This window comes from Jaculus jaculus, chromosome 5 (genome assembly GCF_020740685.1).
Source record: "Jaculus jaculus isolate mJacJac1 chromosome 5, mJacJac1.mat.Y.cur, whole genome shotgun sequence".
Lineage (NCBI taxonomy): Eukaryota > Metazoa > Chordata > Mammalia > Rodentia > Dipodidae > Jaculus > Jaculus jaculus.
Genome location: NC_059106.1, coordinates 73793459 through 73820758, shown reverse-complemented (window position 1 = coordinate 73820758; position 27300 = coordinate 73793459). Strand labels below are relative to the sequence as shown.

The 27300-nt window shown below is 54.0% G+C and overlaps 1 protein-coding gene across 3 annotated transcripts in view; it reads right to left on the bottom strand.

Moving 5' to 3' along the window:
- Positions 1-381: 381 nt before the first annotated feature.
- Positions 382-27300, bottom strand: part of Col16a1 (collagen type XVI alpha 1 chain) — a 54169-nt gene continuing 27250 nt past the window's right edge. For 2 of the 3 annotated variants that reach the window (XM_045148787.1, XM_045148785.1), the window contains 29 exons: positions 24947-25000; positions 24703-24735; positions 22556-22672; positions 22359-22400; positions 22178-22264; positions 21420-21464; positions 20488-20532; positions 18737-18790; positions 18199-18252; positions 17624-17677; positions 16320-16364; positions 16156-16209; positions 15912-15947; positions 15416-15478; positions 12819-12890; positions 12534-12587; positions 11886-11930; positions 11662-11706; positions 11343-11396; positions 10528-10581; positions 8277-8327; positions 7846-7935; positions 6401-6436; positions 5182-5226; positions 4291-4479; positions 3874-3940; positions 1759-1935; positions 1502-1579; positions 382-774 (listed from right to left, as the gene is read on the bottom strand). In XM_045148787.1, coding sequence (XP_045004722.1) covers positions 572-774; positions 1502-1579; positions 1759-1935; positions 3874-3940; positions 4291-4479; positions 5182-5226; positions 6401-6436; positions 7846-7935; positions 8277-8327; positions 10528-10581; positions 11343-11396; positions 11662-11706; positions 11886-11930; positions 12534-12587; positions 12819-12890; positions 15416-15478; positions 15912-15947; positions 16156-16209; positions 16320-16364; positions 17624-17677; positions 18199-18252; positions 18737-18790; positions 20488-20532; positions 21420-21464; positions 22178-22264; positions 22359-22400; positions 22556-22672; positions 24703-24735; positions 24947-25000 — 2043 coding nt within the window. In that variant the 3' untranslated portion in view covers positions 382-571. The remainder of the gene's footprint in view (positions 775-1501; positions 1580-1758; positions 1936-3873; positions 3941-4290; positions 4480-5181; positions 5227-6400; positions 6437-7845; positions 7936-8276; positions 8328-10527; positions 10582-11342; positions 11397-11661; positions 11707-11885; positions 11931-12533; positions 12588-12818; positions 12891-15415; positions 15479-15911; positions 15948-16155; positions 16210-16319; positions 16365-17623; positions 17678-18198; positions 18253-18736; positions 18791-20487; positions 20533-21419; positions 21465-22177; positions 22265-22358; positions 22401-22555; positions 22673-24702; positions 24736-24946; positions 25001-27300) is intronic. The other variant, XM_045148786.1, reaches the window with a different exon arrangement.

Here is a 27300-nt window from a genome sequence, read left to right as displayed (position 1 = left end):
ACTCCTTGGGCCCAGGAGTTACCTGCTAAATTACTGAGAACCTCAAGAGATTTGTTGACCTTGCTAACTCCTTCAATACCAAATACTGGTATCCTTAGGGAAGCATAAACAATCAGCTAGAAGTGGGGTCCCCAAACCTGCTTTTGTTTCATCTGAGGGACTGAGCAATGTCCCTTCACAAGGCATGCGCGCTGTGGTGGACAGAACACAGGCTCGCAGGACCAGAGCGGAAGCAGCAGTACCTGGGGAGGGAGCTAGGTCCGCGGCTTCCTACAGAGCAGCACGTCACCCATCTTCTGGGTGACCACAGACCACCAGGGACATGCCCCTTTGCAAACCCTGGGACCAAATGGAAAAAGGATGACAACAGGGACATGTGACTACAGCACCAGGGGAACCCCACTGGTAGTGGGATTACAGATAGTTTTGTTTCTTTATTGATAAAAAAATATTAACAGCAATTAAGAACAACGTCAACAACAACAACAGCACAACATTCACAACTCTCAGGGTCCTGTAAGCTTTGCTTATTTATTCCCAAAGGAGTCCTTCATCTCAGCACAGGTAGGTTTCAGCCAAAAGGCCCCTTCATGCTTTTTATGGGTGGGTACTGCTGCTCCATTGGCATGGCCCCAAAGCAGTCCGAGGGGTTACAGTGGCCAGCCTTGCCCGGCTGGCCCATGGGACCTGGGGGGCCAGGAATGCCAGGAATGCCTTGCTGGCCCATCGGCCCTGTTGCACCCATCTTGCCATACCCCGGAGGCCCTTGAGGACCTAGGGAGGGAAGAGTCACAGAAGGGAAATCAGGAGACCCAGATCAGGAGGAAAGAAGAAACAGTGGGTGTGGTAAGAAATACCTTCATCTCATGCATATTTCTCAGGTTACACGTGTTTGTGAGACTGATTTGACCCTCACATTGACTTTGCAAGGACAAGCACGCTTCTACTTTCACTGAGAGCTTCAGTGTGTCGGGCAAAGGACTGACTGCTTTTTACACATAAGTCACTGAGTCTACGCCACAGTTCCCTGGGGAAAGAACTGTCATGTAGTTTTGCAGATGGCAGGAACAGAATAGCCATGTATGGGGTAAGCAGTCACACATGGGTCTCAGGGCCAGTGGGCTCTGACCATTTCAAACCTCTCAGCCTTCAGCCATTCTCTCAACTTGAGAGAGACTTTGAGGACTTAAGTGATCTTATGCATATCACACAGCCAATGAGATGCCAAGCAGTCCTTGAAATGGAGATACGAAGACCCCACATCATGTAGTTCTCCCCAACTACATTATACTAGCCCAGCTTAGGACTAAAGGCAGACACTTGGCCTATCCCTCTCCCTCCCCTCCAGGACCCAGCCAAGTGGTGCTGACCTGGTGGCATAGTGGCAATTAGCTGGTCTGTAGTTATTTGGTGTTCTATATGATTGTGTTGTCAAAGGAACACAAAGGGAGGGGGACTCTACTGCCTTGGATTCATGGTCTCAAAGGCTGAGTTTTCCTACCTGGGGGGCCAGGGAGACCATTCTCTCCTGCCATGCCAACACCAATGTCTCCCTTTTCACCTTTGGTACCAGGGAATCCTGAAACAAAAGAATTGAACTCCTATCCTTGCACAGCCACTCAGACTTGAATCTCTCTGTGTGTCACACCCCCTCCACACACATACCCTGTATTCCCAACAGACCTCATGTAACGAATGCTCAGGGCCAGCCCTCGCAGAGCTCTCCATGCCCCTTGGGGACCCAGAAGGCAGAACTACCTCTCATTCCTGGCAAACCCTGCCGTCCTTCTCTGCCGATCTGACCAGGGAGCCCCGGTGACCCAGGAGCGCCTGGCCGTCCGGGAGCACCATCCTTCCCTGGGGGCCCTGGCCGGCCTGGAGCTGCTGCCACTTCCATAGGGAACTGCATCCTGGAGGTGTAGTAAGCCATCCTCTCTGTAAGCGAGGACAAACCAGGTCATGAGGCGTGCAGGCACACCACCACTGTGAAACAGCCTCTCCTTAGAGGGACATCAGAGGGAGAACACGGAGTCCATCTTCTAAGTGAGGTCCTGTGTCCTGGTTGCCACGTTGCTTTCCATGCAGACCTTCCAGAAGCACAGATCTGACCTCGAACTCTCTCTCTCTCTCTTTTCATGAGGGCTGGAGAGATGGCTTAGTGGTTAAAGGTGCTTGTGTGCAAAGACTGACAACCTGGGTTTGATTCCCCAGGACCCACATAAAGCCAGATGCACAAAATGGCACATATATCTGGAGTTTGTTTGCAATGGCATGAGGCCCTCGTGTGCCCATTCTCATTCTTTCTCTTAAACAAATATAAATACTTTTTTTTTTTTTGAGGTAGGATACCACTCTAGCCTAGGCTCACCTGGAATTCACTATGTAGTCTCAGGGTGGCCTTGAACTCAGTGATCCTCCTACCTCTGCCTCACGAGTGCTGGGATTAAGAGTGTGAGCCACCATATCCAGCTTTTTTTTCTTTTTTTGTTTTTTCAAGGTAGGGTCTCACTCTAGCCCACGATGACCTAGAATTCACTATGTAGTCTCAGGGTGGTTTCAAACTCACAGTGATCCTACCTCTGCCTTCCAAGTGCTAGAATTAAAGACATAAGCCACCACACCTGATTTCCAGCCTTTTTTTAAAAAGGGAAATTTCTAAAATATTTTTGTGAGTGTGTGTGTGTGCCACAGTATATCTGTGGAAGTTCGAAGACAATCTCAGGGCTGGGTAAGTGGCTTAGTAGTTAAGGTGATTGCCTGTGAAGACTAAGGACACTGGTTTGATTCCCCAGCACCATGTAAGCCAGAGGCACAGAGGGGCACATGCATCTGGAGCTCGTTTGCAGTGGCTCGAGGCCCTGGTGTGCCCATTCTCTCTCTCTCTATCTACCTCTTCCTCTCTGTCTCTCAAATTAATAAATAAAATATTTTTTATTTTAAAAAAGTAGAAGACAACCTCAGGTGTTGGTCCTTGACTTCCATCTTGATTTGTTGTTGTTTTTTGAGATGTGGGGGGGTCTCACTCTAGTCCAGGCTGACCTGGAATGTACTATGTGGTCTCAGGGTAGTCTCAAATTCATGGTGATCTTCCTACCTCTGCCTCCTAAGTGCTGGAACTAAAGGTGTGTGCCCCCACACCTGGCATCCATCTTGTTTGGGTCTTGGCAGGGTCTCTTAGTAACTACCAGTGTGCACACTAGGCTAGCTGGCTCCCAAGCTTCCATGGACTCCAATCTCACTGTAGGAGAACTAGGTTACAGATCCATGTTACTGAGTCTGGTTTCACATGGGTTCTCAGGATCTGAACTCAGAACCTCATGCTTGCATGACAACCGCTTTACCCACTGAGCCATTTCCCAGCTCCAGCTTCTCTCTTCTCCTACACCCATTGTAGGTTCACTGATGGCTTCAGAATGTGGTCCAGACAAGTCTCCTTCCCAAGCAGGACGCCTAGCCGTTCCAGTTGAGCATCCACATTCCGCCCCCCCGCCCCCACTGCAGCACATCGTGGACAGATGGCCACACGGCAGGAGACATCTCCCGACGAGCCCCATCGGTGCCTCGCCCGTGCTGCTCTACCTGTGCTTTGGGCCCCTCTCATGCAGCCTCATTTAAAACCAGCTTTCTCCAGTTTCCTCTGCTCAAGTAGGGGTTCGGGAGGGCAGGAGGGAATTGCTTTATGTCCGAACGGAGCAGGTGACAAGAAAGGTCTGATAGATAGGTGAACATATGTCTGTCAACCTGCTGTCTGTATGTGTGTGTGGGGGGGGGGGAGAGGAAACTGAGGCTTTAAGGAAAAGGAAGCCGGGGCCGGTGGAGAAGAGGCTGGAAGGACGAGCAGGGTGCACTGCCGCCCAGCCGGCTGCCAATTACCATCAAACATTTTAATGATCTCTTGTCTGATGAACCTCTTGATTTCATCATAATTCACCATGTCTCCCTGAGGAAAGAGAAGAAACCTTGCCTCAATTACACTTCTGAGCTTGGCACTTTCCTCTGGGAACAGACCTTATTTCTGGAAATAAAGGATGGGGAGGAGGGCAAAGGTCCTTGGAACCTCCCACACATTCTTAGTCCAAAGTGCAACCCGCCCTACACAATACATTTTGTGCTCAAGTGCAGTTTGTGGGGGGAGAGGGACCTGTAACTCGCCAGCACCCTCCCTGCACAGTAGGAACCACTGACATGACAGACTTTCCTGCAGAATATACCGGAGCTTCAAAAATAACCCGCCCTCAACCCGTGTGCCTGCTCTGTGGGCAATGCCCATGGCTGCCAGCCTTCCCTTACCATGGAGCCTGGCACACCAGGCAACCCAGGGCTCCCTGCAGGCCCTGGGGACCCAGGGTGGCCCCTTTCTCCTGCAGGACCCGGTGGTCCAACAGGCCCCATAGAACCACTCTTGCCAGGTCCGCCAGGCATGCCAGATCTCCCCTTCTCTCCTGCTTGGCCCTTTTGTCCGGCAGGTCCTGGATCACCCTACAAGGATGGCAAATCACAGAACAGCATGACCAAATGTTGTCAAGTCTAAGTCACAATGTCTCAGCAATCTGCCCTTTCCCCAGACCCCGGCATCTCCTTCGGGACAGTGACACAGGTTACCCTCCCTTCTCACTGCCCCGAGAACAATGTTTCTGGAAGGCAGTTCCCATGCCTGATGGTCGTCACCCTGATGGCTCCCACCTGGCCTCATAGGAAAGTGCAAGTCCTTGGCCAGGGAAGACCATTTGTGATGTGATCTGCCAGGTCGTGCTTTCCTCGGCCTCATCTCCTCAGCAGCCTATTAGACTGCCTGGGTCCTCCATGCTTGGAACGCCCCCCACCCCAGCACGCACCCCTCCAGCCTCCTCCCCTGCTGGAATGCTTCTGCACCATACCCAGCCCGGCCCCCCCTCCTAGGTCTCACTGTGCTGTGCTCAGTCTTCCGCAAAACTCGCCTTATTGGTTGGGGGAGGGCTCTGTTTACCCAAGACCTCTGTTTACACAGAAGGCCTGGAGTGAACCAAAGCAGATAACACTTAGAGAATGATGATGATGATGATGATGATGATAAAAGATTGCCATTCCCCCAAGCTAGGTCAGCCCCAGGTGAGAAGTCACCCCTTTCCTGGACGCTGGATTTCCTGTGTGTCCTGTATCTTGGAGCTAGGCTCCTCTCAGACCCAGCCAGTGCCCACTCACCTTTGGGCCGGGAGGTCCATAGAGTCCCTGCTTTCCAGGGGATCCCTAGAGGAAAGCAGAAGTTTGGGGTGAAGCCTGGGCAGCAGTACGGAGATTCACAGAAAGGTAGAGGAAAGACCACCTTCCTTGGCCCTAGGCCCCTGGCTGGGTCCAGCTGGGCTCTGTGTGAGAAAGAATGACAGCTTCCCTGCTAACAGAGGGGCTGACAGCCGGGAGACAGAATGATGTCCTCTGGGTCTTGACCTTGTTTGACCATGTTGGCTGGGTCCCTCATCACAGATGAACAGATGTGACAAGAAATCAGAACAGGAGGGCCAGTCTGGAATAGCAGAGGGCCTGGCAAGAGCTGGTGCCCAGGGAGGGTTTGGAGTTTGTTATCATCACTCTTTCTTTTTGATCAGGTTCAGGGTTTTAATGTTTTTTATTTTTGTTTTATTTATTTGAGAGAATCAGAGAGAGAGAGAGAGAGAGAGAGAGAGAATGGGCACACCAGGGCCTCCAGCCACTGCAAACGAACTCCAGACACAAGCACCACCTTGTGCATCTGGCTTACGTGGGACCTAAGGAATTGAACCAGGGTCCTTTGGCTTTATAGGCAAACACCTTAACTGCTAAGCCATCCCGTCAGCCTAGGTTCAGTGTTTTCAAAAAGAGGGAATAAAACCACTCATGCTACCACCTGTGCCAGTTCCTTCCCTTGTAGCAACAAGAATTGCTGTTTCCTGTGGAGGACTGGCTCCAGGACCTCATGGAAACCAAAATGTCTCAAGTTCCTTTTATAACATGGTGTGGTACCTGCATGTAACCTGCATGCATCTGTCTGTATGCTAATCATCTCTAGGTTTTTTATAGTATCGATTAGAGTGTAAATGCTATGTGAATAGTTGTGATACTGTGTTATTTAGGGATAAACAATAATAAAAAAATGTGGCAGCATATACTGATAATCCCAGCACTAGAGAGGCTGAGATAGGAGGATCACAAGTCTGAGGCCAGTCTGGGCTATACCATCTCAAAAAAGTATATATATTCAGTACACATGCAGTTTTTTTTCCTGAATATTTTCAGTCAATCTGATGTTGATTGAGTCCTTGGATGTGGAGTCTGTCAGAGATCTTCTGTGCCCACATGGAGTTCATACTGAATGAGGAAGGGCTAGGACAAGGTGAAGGCCAAGAAGGAATATTCCCAAGGGAAAGAGAGACCAGCACAATAGTACCTCTTTGCCAGCTGCACCGTCTGCGCCGGGTTCCCCCTGGGGAGCAGAAAGCAGTGGACACATATAATGAGCTGTCACCTAACATGGCCTCATAGGCTTTACCTTGCCCAGACTCCTGTTCCACCGAGAAGCCCTCACTCCAGCCTGGCTCCAGAGCCCAGACTGACAGCTCCCATGCCTGGCTGAGCTCTGCAAGGAAAGCCCAGAGGCACCTCTCACTTGGTTCCATGCACAATCCCTGGCTCTGAGTGCACATTAAATATGTGCTGAAGGAACACACGGACTATGAGCCTCCATGCTCAGTGGGATTGGCCAGGTCGTGCTGAGCTCCCTCCCTCCTCACAACAGGACAGCAAAGGCTGCCTCCAAGCTTAGCCTTCCTCATAAGCTCACGAGAAGAGGGATTGGTCGGTTATATGGCAAATGGAAGACACATCCAGGTGAGCTGGCAGCCCTGAGCCTGCACCCAGAGAGGGAACCAGGAAGGGAAGGGACTTCTCAGGAGCCTTGACAGGAAGGAGTGAGCAGGAGTGCTGACCCCCCCAGACCTTTTGGGAAATGGACCCTGTGACCATGTCCACAAGACTGGAGTCATCTGCTCCCTCCCAGGCCACTGGCCTCAGAGCCTTTGCTACTGTTGTTCCCTGGAAGAAAGTTGGGTGTTTAGGTGCTAAAAGACCTGCCCCCCTCCTGCGCTACTTGGCTCTTCCTGGGGACATTTTCATCCCTAAGAGTAGCCATCAGCTCCACCTGATATATGTAGTTCACCTGCCTGAGCCTTTCGAGGGAGGTAGATTTGCAGAGTGGCTAAGGACTCGGGCTCTGGAACTGGGAAGGCTGGGGATTAAGTCACAGCTCTTCCACCTACTAGCTGTGTGACTCTGAGCAACCTACTTAGCCATGCTGAGCCTCCGTTTCCTCATCTGTAAGCCAGAGGCAGTAAGATCCACTTAATGGTGTAGCAATACTGACTAAGGCGAACTGCATCTCAAGCCAAAGCTAAGGCTCGCTTCAGCCGTCCGTGACCGATATAGCATCACTCGGAGAGCTAAACAGGGGCTGAGATCAAGTCAGGTTTCTGAGGAGCTCCAAAAGTTACAGTGATAGCACTACAGTTCTGATTCTTGAGATTTTCAAAGACTTTCTGTGGTTATACTGACTAGCTCCCCTGGGGCAGAGGCAGAGGCAGAGGCAGGGGCAGCACAGGAACTAAGTCTCCTCTGTCTGACAGCTTGTCGAGGGCTCTGCATAGACTGATGACGCACCAGCAGAGGCAGTGACCTTGTGTGCAGCTGGGTGCAGGGCTTGCTTTTGTGAATGTGACACGATCCGCGGGCCCAGGCCGCATGCCGCCATCCTGCCGTGCTAACACCGTCTCCTTCCCAGAAGCCCCCACGTGTGCAGTGCAAAGCCAGCTGACCACTTCCCCTGGGCTGGGGTCTTACCGGGGGCCCAGGGTGTCCAGGTGTGCCAGGCTGTCCTGGGAGGCCTGCCAGGCCTCTCTCTCCAGGAGCTCCCCGATCTCCTTTCAGGCCCTAGAGAATAGGAAGAAGGACAGAGAATGGAAGGGAAACAGATGCCGTACAGCCAGAGGCCGACAGTCTACCCTGTGCCAGGGACCAAACTCTCCACTTCCCAGGTCCTACAGAGGTAGGTAGTGCTGCCTGAATTTGTGGCAGAGGCCTCCAGCCATCTCTGGAGCCCTGTTTACCACATCCCAGAAAGGGAATCTTTGAGGCAGATGAGGGGAGGGTAGCATAGAAGGAGAGGGATGAAGACAAACTCGTCCATCCTTCGGGCTTCCTCAGGAAGGAATCCATAAGGGAGAGTATTATGCTCCTGGAGGGAGTAAGGAGGGGAAGAAAGTGTCACTCACCACTGCAGAGATTCCAGCTGGGCCTGGCTGGCCTGGAGGCCCCGGTGGCCCCTAAGGAAAGGCAAATCAGGGAATGGAAAGAGTTCTTTTCTGATAAACAGCCCAGGAAGGAAGTAACACCAGGAGCAGCGCTACAGCTGGATCAGCTCCGTTCCCTTCTTTCCCTTCTGATCTGGCACTTGAGTTTCTATCAGGAGCTCAGAGCCCAGAGCAGAGACCTGGTAAGCCTTGGGCATACAAGACCTCCTACCCAGTGCCTTCTGAGTGGATGGTGCACCTGGACCTGTGAGGTCAGAGTCTTGGAGCCACAGCCAGAGGCCAGGTGCAGAGGACAAAGCAGGAGAGAACTAACTATGGGCCCAGGTATCTCCTGAGACTTCCCCTGTTTCTTGCAAGCAGCCCCTCTTCCTGCTGTTCTGTGGAAGAGGAACAACTAGGAGCCTAGGAGTCTGTGCAGTGGGGGTTAGGAGCAGAAACTCAGCACTGACCCCACCATCCACCTGGAGAAGTGCTGTGGCTGGGCATTAGGACCCTCTTCTGGGTCCCTGATGTCCTGCTCACCCTAGGGAGCAACAATGCTCCCATCCCTCAGGGATGCTCCCTTCTGCCACTGCTGGTGTTTGATCTGAAATGTCCACCTCTGAGGACCCACTTCCATGCCCACAGTTCACCTCCTTCATCAGAATGACATCTCTGAATCCCAGGACACTCATTTCTCTCCCAGAGCACATTTCTCTACACTCCTACACAGAAAATTCTAGAGCCATTGCTTCTGTTCTACTTATGTAAGATTCCTAGGATGAAAGTGTCTGACACTGGGACCGTCACACAGCTATGGTCTTAAGCTGGGCAGATGACTGAGAAGAGGAACCCTACATCCCCTCATCCCTAGCTCCCTCATGAGCTTCCAACTGGGCCAATTCAGGGTATGACTCCTTAATTCATCTTTAATGTGCAGGGGACTAGGCTAGATCTGAGAACTCCAGAACAGGGCCTCCATACTCCTTGACATGCATTTAAAAAAAAATGGTGATGGGGACCTGAAAGCTCTTTTTTGAGGGGGAAGGGTATGAACTATTTTTAACATTTCTAAATGCCTCCTGGAAATTATACAGCCAGGCTACAATAACATGCCAGTGTATTCACTTTCTCAGGATCCCTATCAGCTTGGTGCCGTCACTCTGATCAAAGGCACCAACTGACAATTGCCTGTGTAACTGATGAGAAGAGTAGATGGGAAACTCATTACTGCTTAATAAACGTCCTCTCCAAGTCACCCTCACTCAGTAAAAATGCCACCAAACCACATAGTTGCGGGAGTCACCCTTGGTTCCTTCTTCCCATCACTTGGCTTGCCCACAATTTCAGACCAGGGGAGCAAGGCCTCCACCTTTAATTCTTCATTCCCCCCCACCATGACTCTCCTCCCGACCCTTGCCCGGAGCTCCTAACCTCGCCCCTAAAGTGCCCTTCTCAATGCTCAGCTCTCTTGGTCCCACTCTGCATGCTCCTCAAGCTACAGCCCAGCCGGGCGGCCTTCCCGAGGGTCTGCAGACACACCCTGCTCGTCAGTGGCCCCGTTGCCTGGGGCTGTTTCTCCCGACTGGCCTCCAGCTCAGACAGGCACTTCCAAACCACCTCCCAGCCCCCTCCTGCAACATCCCATCACTGCTTGAAACGTGCTTCCATTTTTGTGTTATGCCTGCACGGAAGGCCCATGGGTTTGGGGGCCTTGTCTATCACACTTGCCGCCGTGGCCCCGATGCTTGGAACAGCACCTGCTTTAAAGCAGGTGCTCAATAACCATTTGTTGACTGACTGAAAGACCTTCATCTGACAAGTGAACTTGAATGTGCCCAGAAAAACATGAAAGTGGGTTTAAAAAGAAAAAAGGAAAAAAAAAGCTTAGAGCTGGGTGTGGTGGTGCACGCCTTTAATCGCAGCACTGGGAAGGCAGAGGTAGGAGGACTGCCATAAGTTCAAAGCCATCCTGAGACTGCATAGTAAATTCCAGGTCAGCCTGGGCTGGAGTGAGACCCTCCCTCAAAAAGCCAAAAAGAAAAAAAAAAAAAAAAGCTTAAGTTAGGGAGTCACAGAATTAGGTAAGCCCAAAGTCTTTCATATTCTATCTCTGCACGTAAGGATAGCTTCAATGTCCAGCTTTCCAGGCTATCACCAGCTTGCCCCACCCCACCCCAGCCCAATGGCATCTGAATTTCTAAGAGGCAGAGTCAAAAACAGTTAAGCTTACAGCATGGCCTGGGGGGCCAGGTCGTCCCTGTGGTCCCATGGCACCAGGCTCACCCTGTAGGAGCCAGAGAAAAGGAAAAAGTGTTACCGAAACAGCCTTGAACACTTGCGGCTGTTACGTGGGAAGGGCAGATGGGGAGGTGGGGGCAAGGCAAGAGGAACTGGGCTAGGCTCTGGCCTCCAGACCCCAGCCTTCCAGGGCCTAAGGAGGACAGGCCTGCCTCTTAGGTGCGTGACTCAGCAGTTTCTAAGGAAGGGGCCAGTTACAACTCTCAAGAGGAAGAAGTTTCAAGATGTGCAGAGGAGAGGAACTAGGGAGATGGATGTCTTGCTGGGTTGTGCTTGCCACACAAGTATGAGGACCTGAGTTCATATCTCAGGACCCACATAAAAGCCAAATATAATGCCATAACCCCAGGCTGAGAAGGCAGAAACAGGAAGATTCCCAGGACTTGCTGGCTAGAAGAGTCAGTAAGCTCAAGTTTAATGAAAAAAACTATATCAAAAATAAGGGGGCAGGTAAATGGTTGAAGAGATGGTTTAGCAGTTAAGGTGCTTGCTGGCGAAGCCAAAGGACCCACATAAAGCCATATGCACAAGGTGGCACATACATCTAGAGTTCAGTTGCAATGGCATGCCCATTAAATCTCTATCTGCCTCTTTTAAATCATACACACACACACACATACACACACACACACACACACACACACACACACACTTACACAGAAAAAGACTTGCAGGATGGGATGGAACTCATCTCAGCAGAGCCCAAGGCCGAGTAAAGGGGGTATGCAACAGAGCCCTGGCCCTTACCTCCGCACCTGGCCGGCCACTGCTGCCAGGGGGGCCTGGTTTGCCGCAGTCACCCTAAAAGAGAAAAGGGCAACTCAAATATGTTAAGCCCACTCAAGTAGACTCTACATTGGAGAGGCCCTGGCATCTCCATCATCCCTCTGGCACCCTCAGGCCATATCAGATGGCAAGATCCTGACCTAGTCTGTCAGGCCCTGTTGGCTTCCAGAGGCTCAGGTGCTTAGATTACATCTCAGCCAGAAGTTGGGTGGCACCCCTACCCAGGCTGGGCTGTCATGTCTGCCTGATGTCAGGCCTGCTGGGCAGAAGTCCCCCTTACCTTAGGTCCGGGGAGCCCCGGATGTCCTGTTTTCCCCTTGAAACCCTGGACAGAAAACAGGGGGTCATCATATCTTTCACCTGTACCCAAGATGCTTGCCACACCTTCTTGTTTAAGCTAAACGAATGGAGCCCATCCCAGTCACAGCATGATGGCCAGAGGACACAGAGGATGTGAATGAGAGCTGTGAGGAGGTCCCAACTCCTTCCTGCAGCTCAACCTACCGGGGGGCCCATGAGTCCAGGAGGGCCAGCAGGACCAGGGTCCCCCTAGGGAAAGAGAAAGAAGCAGTGAGGCAGTTTGGCCCAGCTGGAGTCCAGCTCATTCTTCACTGTGTCTCCTTCTCCAGCCCCTCCCCCCAGCCATCCTGGGACTTGGCAAGAACAGTCATCCTGTGGGGGAGAGAGAAGCGACCCCCCCAGCCTGGCTCAGCCGCTGCCTGGATGGAGACTCCAAGTGGGTCCCAGCCCCTCTCTGGAGCTCAATTTTCCTTCTTCTGGATACAGAATGGGGTTGACTCTGATGTCACACTCTTTGTCATGCTTCCATCCCTCTCGGACTCTCCCACAAAACAACCACAGAGCCAGGACTCCCTCAAGCCTGCCATGCCTGCAGCCTGATTCTTGCTGAATCCCAGCCTGGTTTCTTCAGTTGTTTGTCTTTTGGGATATAAATGGCATCTCTGTCATTGTCCTGCCTTTGGTGAAGCCATCTTGCCTAACCTGCTGAAGGCCAGTTGGAGGTAGAAGCCCAGGAGCTCTGGTGCCAATAGGAAGGTGGGGCAGGGCATGATTTGTCCAAGGGGAGGCATGGACACCTCATCAGGAGAAGGAAGCAGAGGGGAGTTATGTGACCTCCCAGCTCCATCTCACCCTCAAGCCAGGCTTGCCGTCTTTCCCATCCAGTCCGTCCAGCCCAGCAGGGCCCTGTAGGCAGGAGAAAAGCATTTCTGAATGCTATAACAGGGCCTATGAGTGGGGCAGCCTGCTCCAGCCCTGTGTCTCTGCCCCTCACCCAACTCCCAACCCCTATCATGCATGCACACATATCTCATCCAACTCCCAACCCCTATCATGCATGCACACATATCTCACCCAACTCCCAACCCCTATCATGCATGCACACATATCTGCCAGGCTAAGAGGGCAAATGCTCACCTGAATCCCGGGAGGCCCTGGTGGTCCAGGGGAACCAGGTAAGCCTGATGGGCCTCGAATCCCTTCACTGCCCTGAAATCAGTGCCCACAACAAAGTCAGCAAAGTCTTGTTCTGGCTTGAGCCAAAGGTTCTGGGAGTTTCTGAAAGCCAGGACATCCGACTTCCAGACCCAGTTACACCATGGCCTACTAGACACATTTCGCACACTGTTTTCCCCAAGAGCACCTGTCCTCATTTGCAAAGATCCCCTGCACTCGGCGCTCTGTGAGAAGAGATGGAACCTGCTCTGTCCTGCATCTTCTGAGCTGAGCCAGGGGCTGGCATGTGGGTAGGCACATATATTCAATGCACATCCTTCTAACAACATACAATGAACATGGGCTTTGATGGCAGAAAGTGGAGAGGACCCTGTCCTCCAGGAGCTCACAATTCCCTGAGGGCCACAGCACCAACAGAACCAATGGAAACACAACAGCCTCTGTGCTCTATATGGAAAAGGGCCTGTGGAGTTTGAGGAATGGTGGTTCAGGGTAGCCAGGGAGCAGAGAAGGTCCACAGAAGTGTCACTGGATGCCAGACTCTGAAGGATGTTTGAGATTGGACAGGAGGAGAAGAAAGGGGAATGCTATAAGGACAGGAGGAGAAGAAAGGGGAATGCTACAAGGGATCTAGAAGATAGATTTGGTAGTGATCATGTGCTTATCTGGCCAGGGTGTCTGGCCTGTGTGATAGGCAGGTAGAAGGAGATTGATAGTGCCAGGCATGGTCTTTAATCCCAGCACTCGGGAGGCAGAGGTAGGAGGATCATTATGAGTTTGAGGCCACCCTGAGACTACATAAGGAATTCCAGGTCAGCCTGAGCTAGAGTGAGACCCTACCTCGGGGGAAAGGAAAGGAGGAGCTTGATAGGGAAGGGCCCTGAATGCCATGCTGAGCTTTATCAAATAGACCAGTGACAGGCTGGGGAGATGGCTTAGCAGTTAAGGCACTTGCCTGCAAAGCCTAACAACCACAGTTTGATTTCCCAGTGCCCACGTCAAGCCGAATGCATAAAGTGGTGCATGCATCTGGAGTCACTGTGCCCTGATGTGCCCACTGGCTGACTGCCTGCCTCTTCCTCTGTTAGCCTGTCTGTCTCTCTGCTTGCAAATAATAAACAAACAAATAAACGGGACATGGTCTGTGCATTTCTCTAAGTGAATAGACAAGTGGCTTTTCAACTGAGCCCTGGGAGCTGGTGAGGGAGCTTGAAGCTGGGGGCATGATGAGGGTAGGATGCCCGGACCCCTACCAGTCTCAGCTTCACTTGTGTGTCTGTTTTATAGTTTGAGCTGGGGGACTACAAAATAAACTCTGAACACACTGCTGCAGGCACTGGGGAGCCACTGAAGGTTCAAAGCAGGGAAATGATGAGGTGCGGGAGCTGGAAGGTGGGAGGTTCAGTCCTGCTCGTGCTGCTGCATTCCCCTGCGGGGATGAGGAGAGCTGCCCTGGATCTGCAGCTGTGGGAGTGGCAGAGGAGAAAGCTCTGGGCAGCGTTGCAATGCCATTAGCCACCAGGAGGGGCCAGCACCACCTCAGCCAATGTCAGCCCCACTGGGAGTTGCGATGGAAAAATGCCGGCCAGTTTGGGATTCCCTGTAGTGACCAGGCTAAGCCACCTCTGCATTCTATAGGGAAGGGAGGTGAAGGGTGCTGATGCCCATCATGGCTCCATCCATAGCTGATGGACACTGGGGTCAGGGAGGCAGTGAAGTGCTGGGTCTCTCCCATAGTTGAGGGTGCATCACAGCTCCACGGCTAACATACTGTGTGCCTGTGGGTGGCTCCCAGCCTTTTGGGTCCCTTAACTGGTCTTTCCTCACCTGAACAGTGGGAGGATAGTGTGGGCTTCTGGGAAAGAAGGCAACTTTGGGATCCTTGATGGACACCCCATGCTTAGCCGAGACAGGTAATGTTAGCTCCAAACCATAGCAAAACTCCAGTATATCAAGCCAGACTCAGGGGTGGCCATGAGGCTTACAGCTTCTGTCCCTCCCTACCTTGTTACTGGGTCATATGCACCCCTGCCCTTTCTGGCCCTCTACCCCTCTTCTACCTTCTCTCGGTTTGGCCATACAATTGATTCTTTGCAGTAGAATCCCCCCACCCCCTTGTTTTGAGGCTCTAGGTCTTACTCCAGCTGGCCTCAAACTCACAGCTACCCTTCTATCTCAGCTTCCCAAGTGATGGGATGGAAAGTGGAAATTAAAGACATGAGCCACCATGCCTGGCTTCCTTGCAGTTTTCTACAAAGGGATTCCAGCCGTTCCTCCTCAAAAGCCCCCATACAAGGCTGGAGAGAGGGCTCAGCAGGTCCGAGTGCTGCCGCACAAGCATGAGGACTGGAGTTTGGATGCACGGCACCCACGTCCTTTGTCCCTCTCCTGGCAGATGGGAGCTTGCTCTACTCAGAGGCTGAAGGGCATCCCAGGGCCCAGGGTCATTCAAAGAGTCAGTGTAGAGGCAACAGTCTGAATCTCCCGAAGGCCTGGATAGGAGCATGACAGCTGGAGCCCCAGCTCCATGGCTTCGGTGGCTCTGGAGTTCTGCTCACCTTCTCTGCTTGGGGGCCGGGTGGGCCAGGTGCTCCAGCTTTGCCTGGGAATCCTGGGGGACCCTGCATCATTAAAGGAACAGGCAGGAGTGAAGTGAGGGACAGTATGCTCAGCCACCCAGGCAGAGAGAAACAGGTGATGTGGTCTCGGGGCCATGGGTCTTGCCCTCCCCTCTGCCCAATACAGGAATAGGCAGGAATGAAGTGGGGTTGCAAGTGCCCTTTTTTCCTTCCTAGTGTGCGTGTTTCGCTGTGAAAAGGATGAATTTCATCTTCCTAGAAACTCCCCGGGCCAGTGCATGACTTCTGCCTGGCCCTCCGGGCCCACCCACGGGGCCTTGCTCTCCAGGTCTGTTTCCTGGAATCAGTCCTGGCCACCCAGGCTGTTCCTCCTGCTGATTCCTCCCCTCCTCCGTTCATCTTCATCCCACTGGGCCTGGTCAGGCCTGCCCCTCCCAATTCAACCACATCATAGGGAGACTTTGTCTTCACTCACCGGAAGACCTGGAAAGCCTGGCTGGCCTTGAAATCCCTAGGAGAAGAAGTGAGGGACAATATGCTGGGGCCAAGGCAGAAAGAGGAACAAGTGATGCCATCTCAAGTCCGTGGATCTTGACCTCCCCTCCGCCCAAGATGGACAATAGGCAAGGCTCTGGACATGAGGTAGGAGGGGTGGGTGGGAAGGATGGGCTGGTGACCAGTCCCCCCACCACTACAGCCAGACCCCAGGCATCACTCACCTGGTCACCCTTCTCACCAGAGTTCCCTTGGGGTCCTCGCTCTCCTCTGGGACCCTGAAACCACAGGAAATAACACAGCTGAAATCCAGTCTTCCAATCCTGAGGGCCCAGGGAGGGTCTAGGTGGTTCCCCTTCCACACCTCCCTGCCCCGTGTCTCACTCACTGCTGGGCCTTGGGGACCTGGGAGGCCTTCAGATCCTGGTGGGCCCTGGGAACCAAAAGGAACAAAACTGTCACTCAGAAAGATGAGAGATGAGGTGGTTGGAGGCCCCTGGGCTGGCAGGACTTCTCTGCCTGGCTCCCCCAGGTGTCGTGGATCCAGCCTGGTAATGAGCCCTGCCCACTCCAGTCCAGCCAGCAAAGGGTTGCTGACCACTCTTCTTCAGACACAGCTCTGAGGATGTCACCCTTTTGCACCCACTGCCCTTTCCTGCTTCACTTCCCTCCTCCCTCTTCTCTTGTGGCTTGCTCAGCCAGACTGCTGTCCCCAGAACAGGCTCTGCATTTTCCCACCCCTGGGCTTTTGCATGGCAATCCCCTCTACCTGGAAACGTCGACCACAGCCCACACCTTCAAGGTCTCCTGCACCCTTCCAGGATTATTACATGACTCCATGCTATTCCTAACATGTCCTAACACCATGCAGTCTCCCCCCCTTCCACTCAGATTTCAGCTCTAAGGCCTCTCCTCCAGGAGCACCTCCCTCCCCTCCTTCTACACAGCATCTTGCATGGCTACAGCCCCTCCCTCTGCTCTGTGGGCTCCAGGGTCCATCTATCTGTTTGTTCATCTGTTGTCAGCCTCCCGCTGTAGGGCGAGATGCACAGGGCCTGCTTGGCTCACTATAGAACCCTCAGAAGGATGCCCGCACCCAGAAGGCCCAAGAGACAATCCTGTTGTTGAATACAAGGGTGACTAAGTTTGCGCGGTCCCGCTGAGGCCCTGCTGAGACTTGTGAAGGGCGAGGTAAGGCTCCAGCCCCAGCTTGACGGATCCCAGACCTGAGGCTTGAGGTTTGTCACCAGATGGACTTGGGCTCCAGCCCAGGCTCCTCCACCACTAATTCCCCAGCTGGCTGCAGGACCCAGGGTGAGTCATGTCACCACTCAGGGGCCTGTGTCCTCATGTGATAGCAGTCCCCAGTGCCTATGCTCAGTTTGGGGTCCCTGCTGAGGACAGAGTTCCAGGCTCTGGCCCAGCCAGCCCTGGTAGCTGATCCGGCCCTTCCCTTCCCTGGCAGCCTTGTCTGCATGAAGCCTGCTGGGATTCGCCTCCCAGCCACCGCCTCCGCAGCTACCAGCCTGAGCAGAGACAGAGACGCAGCTGGAACAGCTCGGGGCAGGGGCAGCAGGGGTCATGGGCTCCTCCACACAGGCTGCCAGGAAAATCTCAAGCCACTGGTGGTGGCTGGGGTGGCGCCCAGCTTGGGACTCTTTCTCCCACCCGCCCTCATACCCTGCAACTCACCGACTCTCCCTTCTCTCCTGCAGGTCCGGTGTAGCCTCGCTCCCCCTTGATGCCCTGACAAGTGGCAGAGAGCAGAATTAGCTCTGTGGCCCACCTATGGAGGTGCTAATGTGAAGGGTGGAGCTGCAGCTGGCACCCAGACTGGCACTGGGAGGCTGAAGGCACTGAGGAAGATGTCTGGTGGGGGAGCAGTCCAATAACATGGCTCCTCCACCCTCCCCCCCCCGGCTACTGTGGTCCTCAGTGCAAAGTAAGGACACGACCACTCAATGGCTCCTGTGGGGGAGATGGCACCTCCTAGCTGCCTCTCACTCTCCCAACCCCTCTGAGGAGGTGAATCTCAATTCTCACTGTGTCTGAGACTCACAGTCAGCTGAGAGACCAGTTCTCATGGGAGTGGTGAGGCCAAGCCACACTACCAAGGGACCCACAGGGTAGAAGAGGGGCATTGTCTGGATGGCTGGGCAGAGGACTGATGCTAAGTGAGGAAGAGCCCCGCTGACAGACACTCAGCCTGGCCTTATCCTGCCTAGCCAGTGACTCCAGTTCCCACAGGCCCAGGATCCCCTACTCACAGGCAGTCCCGGGGGGCCCATGGCACCTGGGTAACCAGGTTGTCCTGGAGGACCCTGCAAAGAAAGGCAGACATGACAGACCAGCTGTACCCTCGATAGTTATATTCCCTTGTGCAGAAGGATGGTGACCCAAGCCAGGACAACTGCCCATCCAGCAGGTGACCACGAACCCCAGGACAATGACCACCTTGGACTATTTCCCTAAGCCTCAGGCTCACCAGGACCCTGGGAGCTGAACAGGGGAGGTGGCAGACCAGGTATACAAGAGGGCACTGAGTTCTGCAGACTGAGGGAGGAGAGGAGACCCCCACTACAAGGGCATGAGTGGAGAACAGGGGTTAGAGTTATTTGTGTCTCCCAGGCCACAAGGGCACATAAGCACCCAGCTCCTTTGACCCCTATGGGTAAGTACCCCATACACTACAGGTATCAGGGTTGGAGGTGGGCAGGATTTCAAAGGAAAGTATCCACCTCCCAAGTTCTACTCAGCGGCTAACCCTCAGGGTGTCTCCCCAGGGCTCTTCAGGCCTCTTCTTACCGGTTCCCCTTTGTCTCCTGTCAGGCCCGTGAGGCCTCGCTCTCCTTGAAGGCCCTTTGAGAGAAAAATCATGAGAAACTGCAGAGGCGGGTAATCCCTACACAGACCTGACTCCCCTGCCCTAACCCATTCTAAGCCAAGGTGGAGGTCATAAATGAACCCCTCCCCCAGTGTCCCTAGCAAAGTGACTGCAGAGGGTGTGCTCTTGAAGGGTAAATGTCAGAGGTTCAAACCTACACATGGGTGCCTCTCAGGAACACGAAGATATGTACCCCATCCCTACCAAGCTAGCAACCGACAGGGCACCTCCCAGATAACTGTCAACTGGTGTGCCCTCCTGTGGAAGCTGTCTGGGATGCACCTTGGGGAGGACAACAGTCAGATATATGTGTGCTCTTTCAGAGAAGTTGTAAGGAGAAGTGACCTCACAGGTGAACCTTCCCACAAAAGTGTGTCACCACATCCCCAGAACTTACCTGTCCAAACCCCCACCCACGTCTCAAATCACAGTCTTCAGGGGTGCCAGGAAGAGGCACAGAGCAAACCCATCACCCAGTGATATTAAAGGGAATGTCACTTTCAATCAAAGCTGGAGCCTTACCCCTTGTTCCGCACCCTATTCTTTGCAGATTCGTTACACCACTAAAAATACCTTTCCACCCCCTTCTCCCTTGTGCCCTCCAAAAAATGGTGCCCAAACCTTTCCACGACACAAGACAGATGGCTAGACGGACAGATGGCCCCTTCACCCAAGCAAGCAAAAACAGACACGGTCCAGCCAAGGGTGAGGACGTGGGGACAGATGGAACTGTGACAAGGAGGGGCCCTGGTTCCTGCGCCGCCTCCACCAGGCCTTGGAGGACAGGAGCCAGGCCCTGAGAGACACATCTGACAAACAAGAGGCTTAGCTTCTGAGACCCAGGAGGGAGCAACAGTGCGTGTGGGGGGAGACTTAAACACACCTGTGACAATGACAAGGCAGAGCAATTAACGACACCTGGCAAAAGGAGCAGCCCAAGGTCTGGGCACGGAGGTGCAGGCCCTCGAGACACCAGAAACCCAACTGGTTGGTGTCACATGCCTGGCCTTGGAGCAGACAGGGCCTGGAGCCAAGGAAGAGGGGTGAAGAGTGGGAAGCTGTGGGTTTCCTCTTGCTGGAGGGAAGGGTGCACACAGGGCTGCCTGCAAATCCCCGGGGTGCCTGTGGACAACCCTGCCAGGCAGCAGGGCATCCAACCTGTGCCAGCCTGCAGTGTGAAGCCCTAAAGCTTTGGCATCTCCACCGGGCATGGAGCCAGGTGGCTGGCAGGGTCCCAAGAACGACTTTCAGCAAATCTTCAGTCAGCACGGCAGGTGGTGGGAAGCAGGAGTGAGAAGAAAGAAAGGAAGGGACTCCGAGACGACGACGCACGGGCTTCCAGTGAGAAGGTGAAGGACCCCGGAGGACTTGGGGAATGAGGCGTGCTCCTCAAGAGGGAAAGGAAAAGGGAAATAGGAGGGAGGTGAAAGTGAAAAGATGGGAGAAAGAAGGCTGGGAGGAGAAGCCAAGAGAAAGGAGAATGGAAAGAAGTCGGAGACTGGGACTGTGCCCAAGCTGTGGGACTTCAGGGACCTGTGTCGTTAGCTACCACACCTGCAGGGCACAATGAACATGGGGAAGGGAGGTGAGGGCACCACAGGAGGGGAGGCAAGCGGGAGCCACAGAGACCCGGCTGGCGGGAAGAGGAGGTGGAGCAATGCTAGGTTCTTACAGGTAATCCGGGGGAGCCAACAGCACCAGGAAAACCTGGGGGGCCCTGGTGGGAGAAACAGGCAGGTCACATGTCACCAAGCACAGTCACCCTGTGGGACCTTGGGGGGACAGTCTGGGGCTGGGGACTGTAGAGACAGAAGTTCTTAGGAGTCTTTTCAAGGCTTCTGAAAAAGAACCTCCTTGACAGAAAAACCCAGAAGACTCCTCCCCTGGATATTCTGTGGGTAGAGAAGCAGGCACCCTCCTGAGCCTGAAAACCCTTCCCAGTTTCCAGAGTCTACTGAATGCCTCTGCTGGAGTGTTTGCCCACTTCTTTCCATCCTGCCCACCCTACCTACCACCTAACTTCCACACGTCCCTCAAGTGGGTGGCTCCAGGTCTCCCTCAGGCTGGTTTTCTCTAAAGAACACATGGCCAGTTCTTCCTGTCTTTCTAGTCACTTCCTTCCCTGCTTCATTGACACCCACAGGACTCTGGAGTAGGTGCCCCAGTCTGGTCTTTGTAGACTTCCCTAGAAATGGCCCTGCAGAGAAACAGAGGTCACCATCCCAGTCCCTGACCCTTGTATGGACTGCTGTCATGGACAGGTGGACATCTGGCCAGAAGGCTACACACCTCCCTGGCTGCCTGGATCACTGTGTAGAACAAAATACAACAGGGCAGGTGGATGGGGCAAAGTCGTGCCCCTGAGGGTCTCTTCTAAGCAGGGCCGCAGCAAAGGGAACAGAACAGGGCAGCTCCAGAGGATTCTGGGTAGGAGACCACAGTCCCTAAAGATGCTTCCCAAATAGGAAAGCAGCAGATGCTCCTGCCTGGCTTCCTGAGGACAAGGCAGCAGAATGGTGTGTGTGTGTGTGTGTGTTTATGCGTGCATGCATGTGTGTGTTTGGACCCCTCTGAGAGCTGCTCAAGCAAGCCAGAAATACTTACAATAGGCCCTGGTGGGCCTGGGGAGCCCCTCATGCCAGGTGGACCCTGAAAAATAAGCCAAAGGAGATGGATGAAGAGTTTGAGCCTCCTATCTGACCCCCCCCCCACAAGCCCAGGTCACAGCACGTTCTGCCAGCTCAGCTCAGCACTAGTAAAAGAGGGCAGCTGGTGTCAAGGCAGGACCACTTAGCTGATGTTAAAATGGCCTTCCATTCATTTCATTCATTCATCCAACAAACATTTATTGAGCAGCTATTATGAACTGGGCATGGATCCAGGGGCTGAGAACATAGCTATAAACAAAACATTTAAATCTCTGCCTGATGGCACACACATCACAGAGGCAAGGTGAACAGTAACAAATAGAACAGGGCTGGCACGGGAGCTCAGTCCATGGCTGTGGGATCTTCCTGGTGAATTATACATCCATCATGTCAGGCGGTAATGAGCATGATGCAGGCAAGGGGTCTGAGCGGGGTGGAGGGGCTCTGGGGGTCTCATTTTCAGAAAGAATAGTGCAGAAGGTCTCAGGTAAGACGGTAACATGTGATGTGACTGCTGAAGGGGAAGGGATAGGCCTTGAGAAGAGAGGTGCAGGCAAAGGAAATGGCCAGGAGCCAGCATGCCCTGGGAGGAAAACAAGGCCAGAAGGTGAGGGGGAAATCCAGGCCATGGAGTAAGGGAAGGTATTTGTAGGCAGACAGGGAGCCCCAGTGCTTCAAGGCCCTGCCTGGATGAGGCCTGATTCTTGGCCTTACCTCTTCTCCTCTTTGGCCTGGCAGCCCTGGGGGACCAGGCAGCCCAGGGCTCCCAGGACAGCCGGGCTCTCCCTCACTGTTGTCTCCCTGGGAATGAGATGGAGATGGTGAGACTGAGCAGGAGGGAAGGGAAGGGAAGGGAAGAGAAGGGAGGGGAAGAGGAAAGGAAGAGACCGCTCACCCTGGCTTCCTCTGCTCTGGGGCGCTCCCGCCCTGGGAAGCACTACAGAAGACAAAAGGTTCTGTCAGGTGAGGCAGTCCTGCATGCACTGGCCCTCATCAGGCTTGTCAGTTGCCCTAGCCCACTCTCTGACACAGGTACCATGGCCAGGCACCGTGGAGTCCTCCCATATTGAGGATGCCCAGCCCAGTTCCTACCCGGGCGCAATTGTCGAAGCCTGGCACACCAGGGATGCCCTGGTCACCCTTTTCCCCTTTCTCCATGAGGAAGGCTGGCTGGGCTGTCTGGCTCTGGGCACAGTCCCCACAGATGCTCTGAAAGGGAAACATGGAGGGCAGAGAAGCCTGGGTCAGACACAAGCGGGGAGGGACAACTTGGGGATGCCCTCTCGGAACCCAGGGCCTGGGCACCCTGCCCAGCCATCCTCCACCCACACATTCTCCCTCCCCAGCCACATCCCTGCGGCAGCTTTGCTCCATCCTCAGGGGACCCAATCCCAGCAATTGGCTCTGAGTCTCCTCCAGGAAGAAGCTCTGGTAGGGCCAAGCCAGTGTGCTTTCCAGACATGAGTGTGGGAGGAGGCGGAGGGGCCCACAGAGGGACCATCTGTCCCGGCTGTTCCTGCAACCTGCGCCCGTGGCGAGGACAAGACACAAGGCTCCATGATAAAAGGGCTGGCTCTCCGATACCAGCACTTCTGCCCCAGGCTGCCAGGGAACAGCTGCAGAAGGAGTAGCCCCTTCGTGGACACCCCTGGGGTGGGCCTGCCCCAGGCTTCCAGAGCTCACTGACCTCCCGGGTTCCCCAGGTGACTGGGCCTGACCTAGCCTCCCAACAAGAAGGGCTTTGTCTTTTGGGGAGTTCCAGACTGAGAGGCTGATGGAGGCTCTGAATCCTTTCTTCCAAAACCAGTCAAACCTGCCTCCGATTCCACAAAACTTGGGAGTCTGGAGTCTCTGTGGCGAGGCATGGTGACCGAGATCCCAAGCAGGAGCCTCACGCTCACCTTCGCCATCCACAGCAACACCCAAGGGTAATGGCCATCATTTCCACGGCACCCACAAGACTACACATCCTAATGGGCCTTGGCGTGTTATCACATTCAATCCCCAGGGCGCAGTGAGGCAGGCAGTCTTATGAGCATTGCAGAGGTGAGAAGCTGATACTCAAAGGCAGGGACGCGGTTGGTCCAGGCAAGTGGCACCTGGACTGATGCCCCCCCCCCCCGCCCCGGGACTGTGCTGAGTCAGCACTTCCTCTGCGCTGTAGAAGTGGTGGCGGCTGGGGCTCCTGGCGGGGACCCGTGGCTGTCATTTGACTTCTATTACAGGTTATGCTCAGTTCCTGTGTGAGGCCCTTTGTAGAGAACTTGATTACAACGCCAACTAGCGAAATGTTAGGAGAAGCATGTCGCATCTCGGGTTTAGAGGTCCCTAAATCACCGCCCGAGGGTAGACCTTGAGGGAACCCAGGCTAGACTGAGGTCTAGAAGAGAAGAGCTAGGGACCTCTGCCACAACCACACCGAGTCCAACACGTGGCTGCTGCCAGGTTAGCCTGACTGCCTCCTCCAGCTGCTTCTGGAAACCTCTGTGGTTCAAAGCAGGGGCATGACAGGCAGCCCCATACCATTCCCTGACCAAGGACCACCACTGAGCTGGTTGGATGACACTGACAGCTAGGGTGTGGGGGAGGGGAGGGGTGCCCTGAGGCTGCTGAATGGGACAGAGGTCCAGGAACCAATCATGGCTGACTCTCTGGAGGTGACTGGGCAAGAGAGAGCTTGGGAGCCCTGGTGAGCTCCGGCAGCCAGGCCAGGCCAGGCCACAGCCTTCTGGCAGGACCACAGGCGAAGCGCAGGCGCCCTTGCTGGCGGCTCTCCTCCCAGGCCCTCTTTTGAACCATCACAAGTGCTTCTCAGATCCTCCTCCTGCTGGACTTTTTTCTGAAGCGACTACCACACCTGACCTGCACAGCCCTCCACCACTGTCCTATTGTCCCCTGCACCCGGCACGGACCCACCCTGGCATGACCGAGATGCCATGGGGCCTCCTTGCAAGCTGCTACGGGCAGGCTCACGGCTGGGTTCTGCCACCTGCCTTCACCACGTGAGGATTTTCACAAGATACGTTTACGCACTCATTCAGCAAATGTTACTTGGGGGAAGGGTTGTTACAAGTCAGGTCCCAGCCAGACCCTCTTAGACAGATGCTTGGAATGTATCCCCCCAACCCACCCCCAAACAAGGAACCAAAGGCTTCAATCTGTTGCTGTCTGTGAGGTGGCATGCAGCTGAATACCCCCTGTGAGACTTTCCTTAGGAAACCCTGCCATGCCCCTCTTACCTTGAGGAGGTGCTGTTCAATGGGTAAGGAGCCCTGCAAGAGACAGAGGTGGGCTCCAGCAGGTGTGTGTGGGTGGGGAGACACTTATACAGCTTGGGGGAAGCATCTTGCCAGCTGGTTTCTCCTAGCCTCAAGCAAGGGAGAGAAAAGGGTTCCCCACCCCATTGCCAAAGGGCTGCATGGCCACCTGAGCCCAGGGAAGGGCAGGAAGGCTAATGGCCAGTGTCTCCTGGATGGTACTCACCAGCTCGGCGGTGAGCCCGGGCTGTCCTGGCAAGCCGTTGTTCCCAGGTATCCCCTGCAGTGGAGAAGAGTGAGTGAGCACACCTCTCTCCCCGCCCAGTGCTCAGCCCGCTCCCTCTCAGTACCCCTTCCTCCCGCCAGCACAGGCCCTGGCCAGCACAGGCAGTCATCTGTGCTTTGCTTGAAGGTTTTTGCAGTTTGGTGGGGAGGAGCTAGGGATGCCCATAGGAGCACCCCCAGTCTCCCAGGGTGTATCCCCCACGTGGCAGGGGAAAGTCAGAAATTGGGCAGTGGGGCACCTGTACAGTAAGTGCTCTGTTTTGTGTCTCCTGTGATTTCCTACACATTCTCATTAATCACTGCAGTTTCTTGGGGAGCTAGGCATTTTATGTCCACCTTAAAAACAAAGCAGCCGGGCATGGTGGTGTGCCTTTAATCCCAGCACTCAGGGGGCAGAGGTAGGCCAACCAGAGACTCCACAGTGAACTCCAGGTCAGCCTGAGCTGGAGCAAGACCTTACCTCAAAAAATAAATAAACAAGACAGAAAAAGCTAAGGACTCAGGGACAATAAGGCACTCTCCAGAGGTCACGGGTCTAGGCAGGCGTGGAGCTGAGATTCAGTGCGAGGACTTCTGAGCCTTGCTTATCCACTATGTGCGCCTCAGCCCCAGAGCGCTTGATGCTTGTCCAGCAGACCAGTCACGTGCAAGCTTTGACTACCTGTATAACTTTTGGAAGGTCGTATGGGGGAAAATAAATCCAGCCCCATGCCTCAGTTTCCTTCTTCGTAAAGCACTCATTCAGGAAATGTTACTAGGTGTGTTGTTGCGAGCCAGGCCCTCTTAGATGTTGGGAGCGTATTCCACCTGCCCATGAACAAGGAACCAGAGAGCCCAACCTGCTGCTGCCTGCAAGGTGCCGTGCAGCTGAGCACCCACTGTGTCAGCCACTGGGGTCACGTGTGGCAAGGCTTCAAAGGGGACGATGCTGTAAGGAGCATAGCCCGGATCCTGGATACGAGATGCCCCTGCTCAATGCGCGCCATGGCTTTGCTCCCCTCAAAGTTACACAGTGCCCAGCTGCACACCTCCGAGGCGGCCAGGATGTTTCCGTTTGAATCCCCACAGCCTCCTCCCACCTCCCTCCCATCAGAAGATGTCAGAGGTCTAGCCTCTCTTTAAGTCCCAGCTCCCAACACTGGAACACGTCAGCTGCTCACCAGTAGTCCTCCCTCTCTAGGGCAGACTCTGCCAGGGTTGGGTCACCATCTAGTCCCTTCTAGCACTTACTCCTATGCTCAGTACCATCTGAGTTTAGCTCCTTGCATAAAGACCTTGACCTTAGGTGGTGGTGGTTGTTTGAGACATGGGCTCCTGTAGCCCAGGCTGATCTCAAACACCCTGTGTAGATGAGAATGACCTTGAACCTCTGATCTTCCTGACTCCACCCCTTGAGTGTCAAGATTATCGGCAGGACCCACAATATCTGGTTTATTCAGTAAAGGGATTGAACCCAGGACTTCGTGAGTGCTAGACAAGCACTCTACCAACGGAGCTGCATTTCCAGCCCTGAAAGTGTGTTACCACCGTTTCTCATGCCCTGATCCGTTTTCCATTGCTGCTGTATTCGTTTAAGCCTGAGACTGTGACTGTTCCCTGCCCTGCTTGAAGTACAGGTTTGTGCCTCAGTTTCCTCATTTGTGAATGGGCTGGGATGAAACCTGCTAAGCAGGCACTGGAACCATGTGGTCTTGGGTGAGAAAGTACCATGCTTCTCTGAGCCTATTTCTGCCAAAGAGGGGCAGGTTGGCTCTTGTGTGCCAAGCCTGGCAAGGGGCAGGTGCTTGTTAGTGGCAGCATCACTTGGTCTCAGGCATTGGCATCAGATAAGACTGTGGTGCTTGGAACCAGACTCAGCAATCGCTCTTTCCTGCCACATCTTCCCAGCATGGATTGGCAGTTCACACTATGCCAGCCCTCACTCCTTAACGGGTCACTCTGAAATGACCATAGCCTCCCCAGCAAACTCAAAGCCCCCTGCAGACAGATGACTGTGGCCCCGTCCTGCACAGGCGGCTCAGACTTTTACAACTCTGGAGCCTGCCAAATGTATGGCACAGGCTCAATTGAGAATTGTCCTGAAAGACAGCGAAGGAGGAGAAAGTGCTCTGCAAGGGGAGCCCCCGACCTGTCTCCAGGCAAGCACCTTAATGGCTGAGCCATCTCTCCAGCCCGGGACCTGTGTCTCCAATACCTGGCCGAGTGACCTCAGACAAGACACCTCACCTCTCGGAGCTTCAGCTGAACCAGCTGTGACTTAGGGGTTAACATACCCTTCCTTCTTGAGTTAATGTA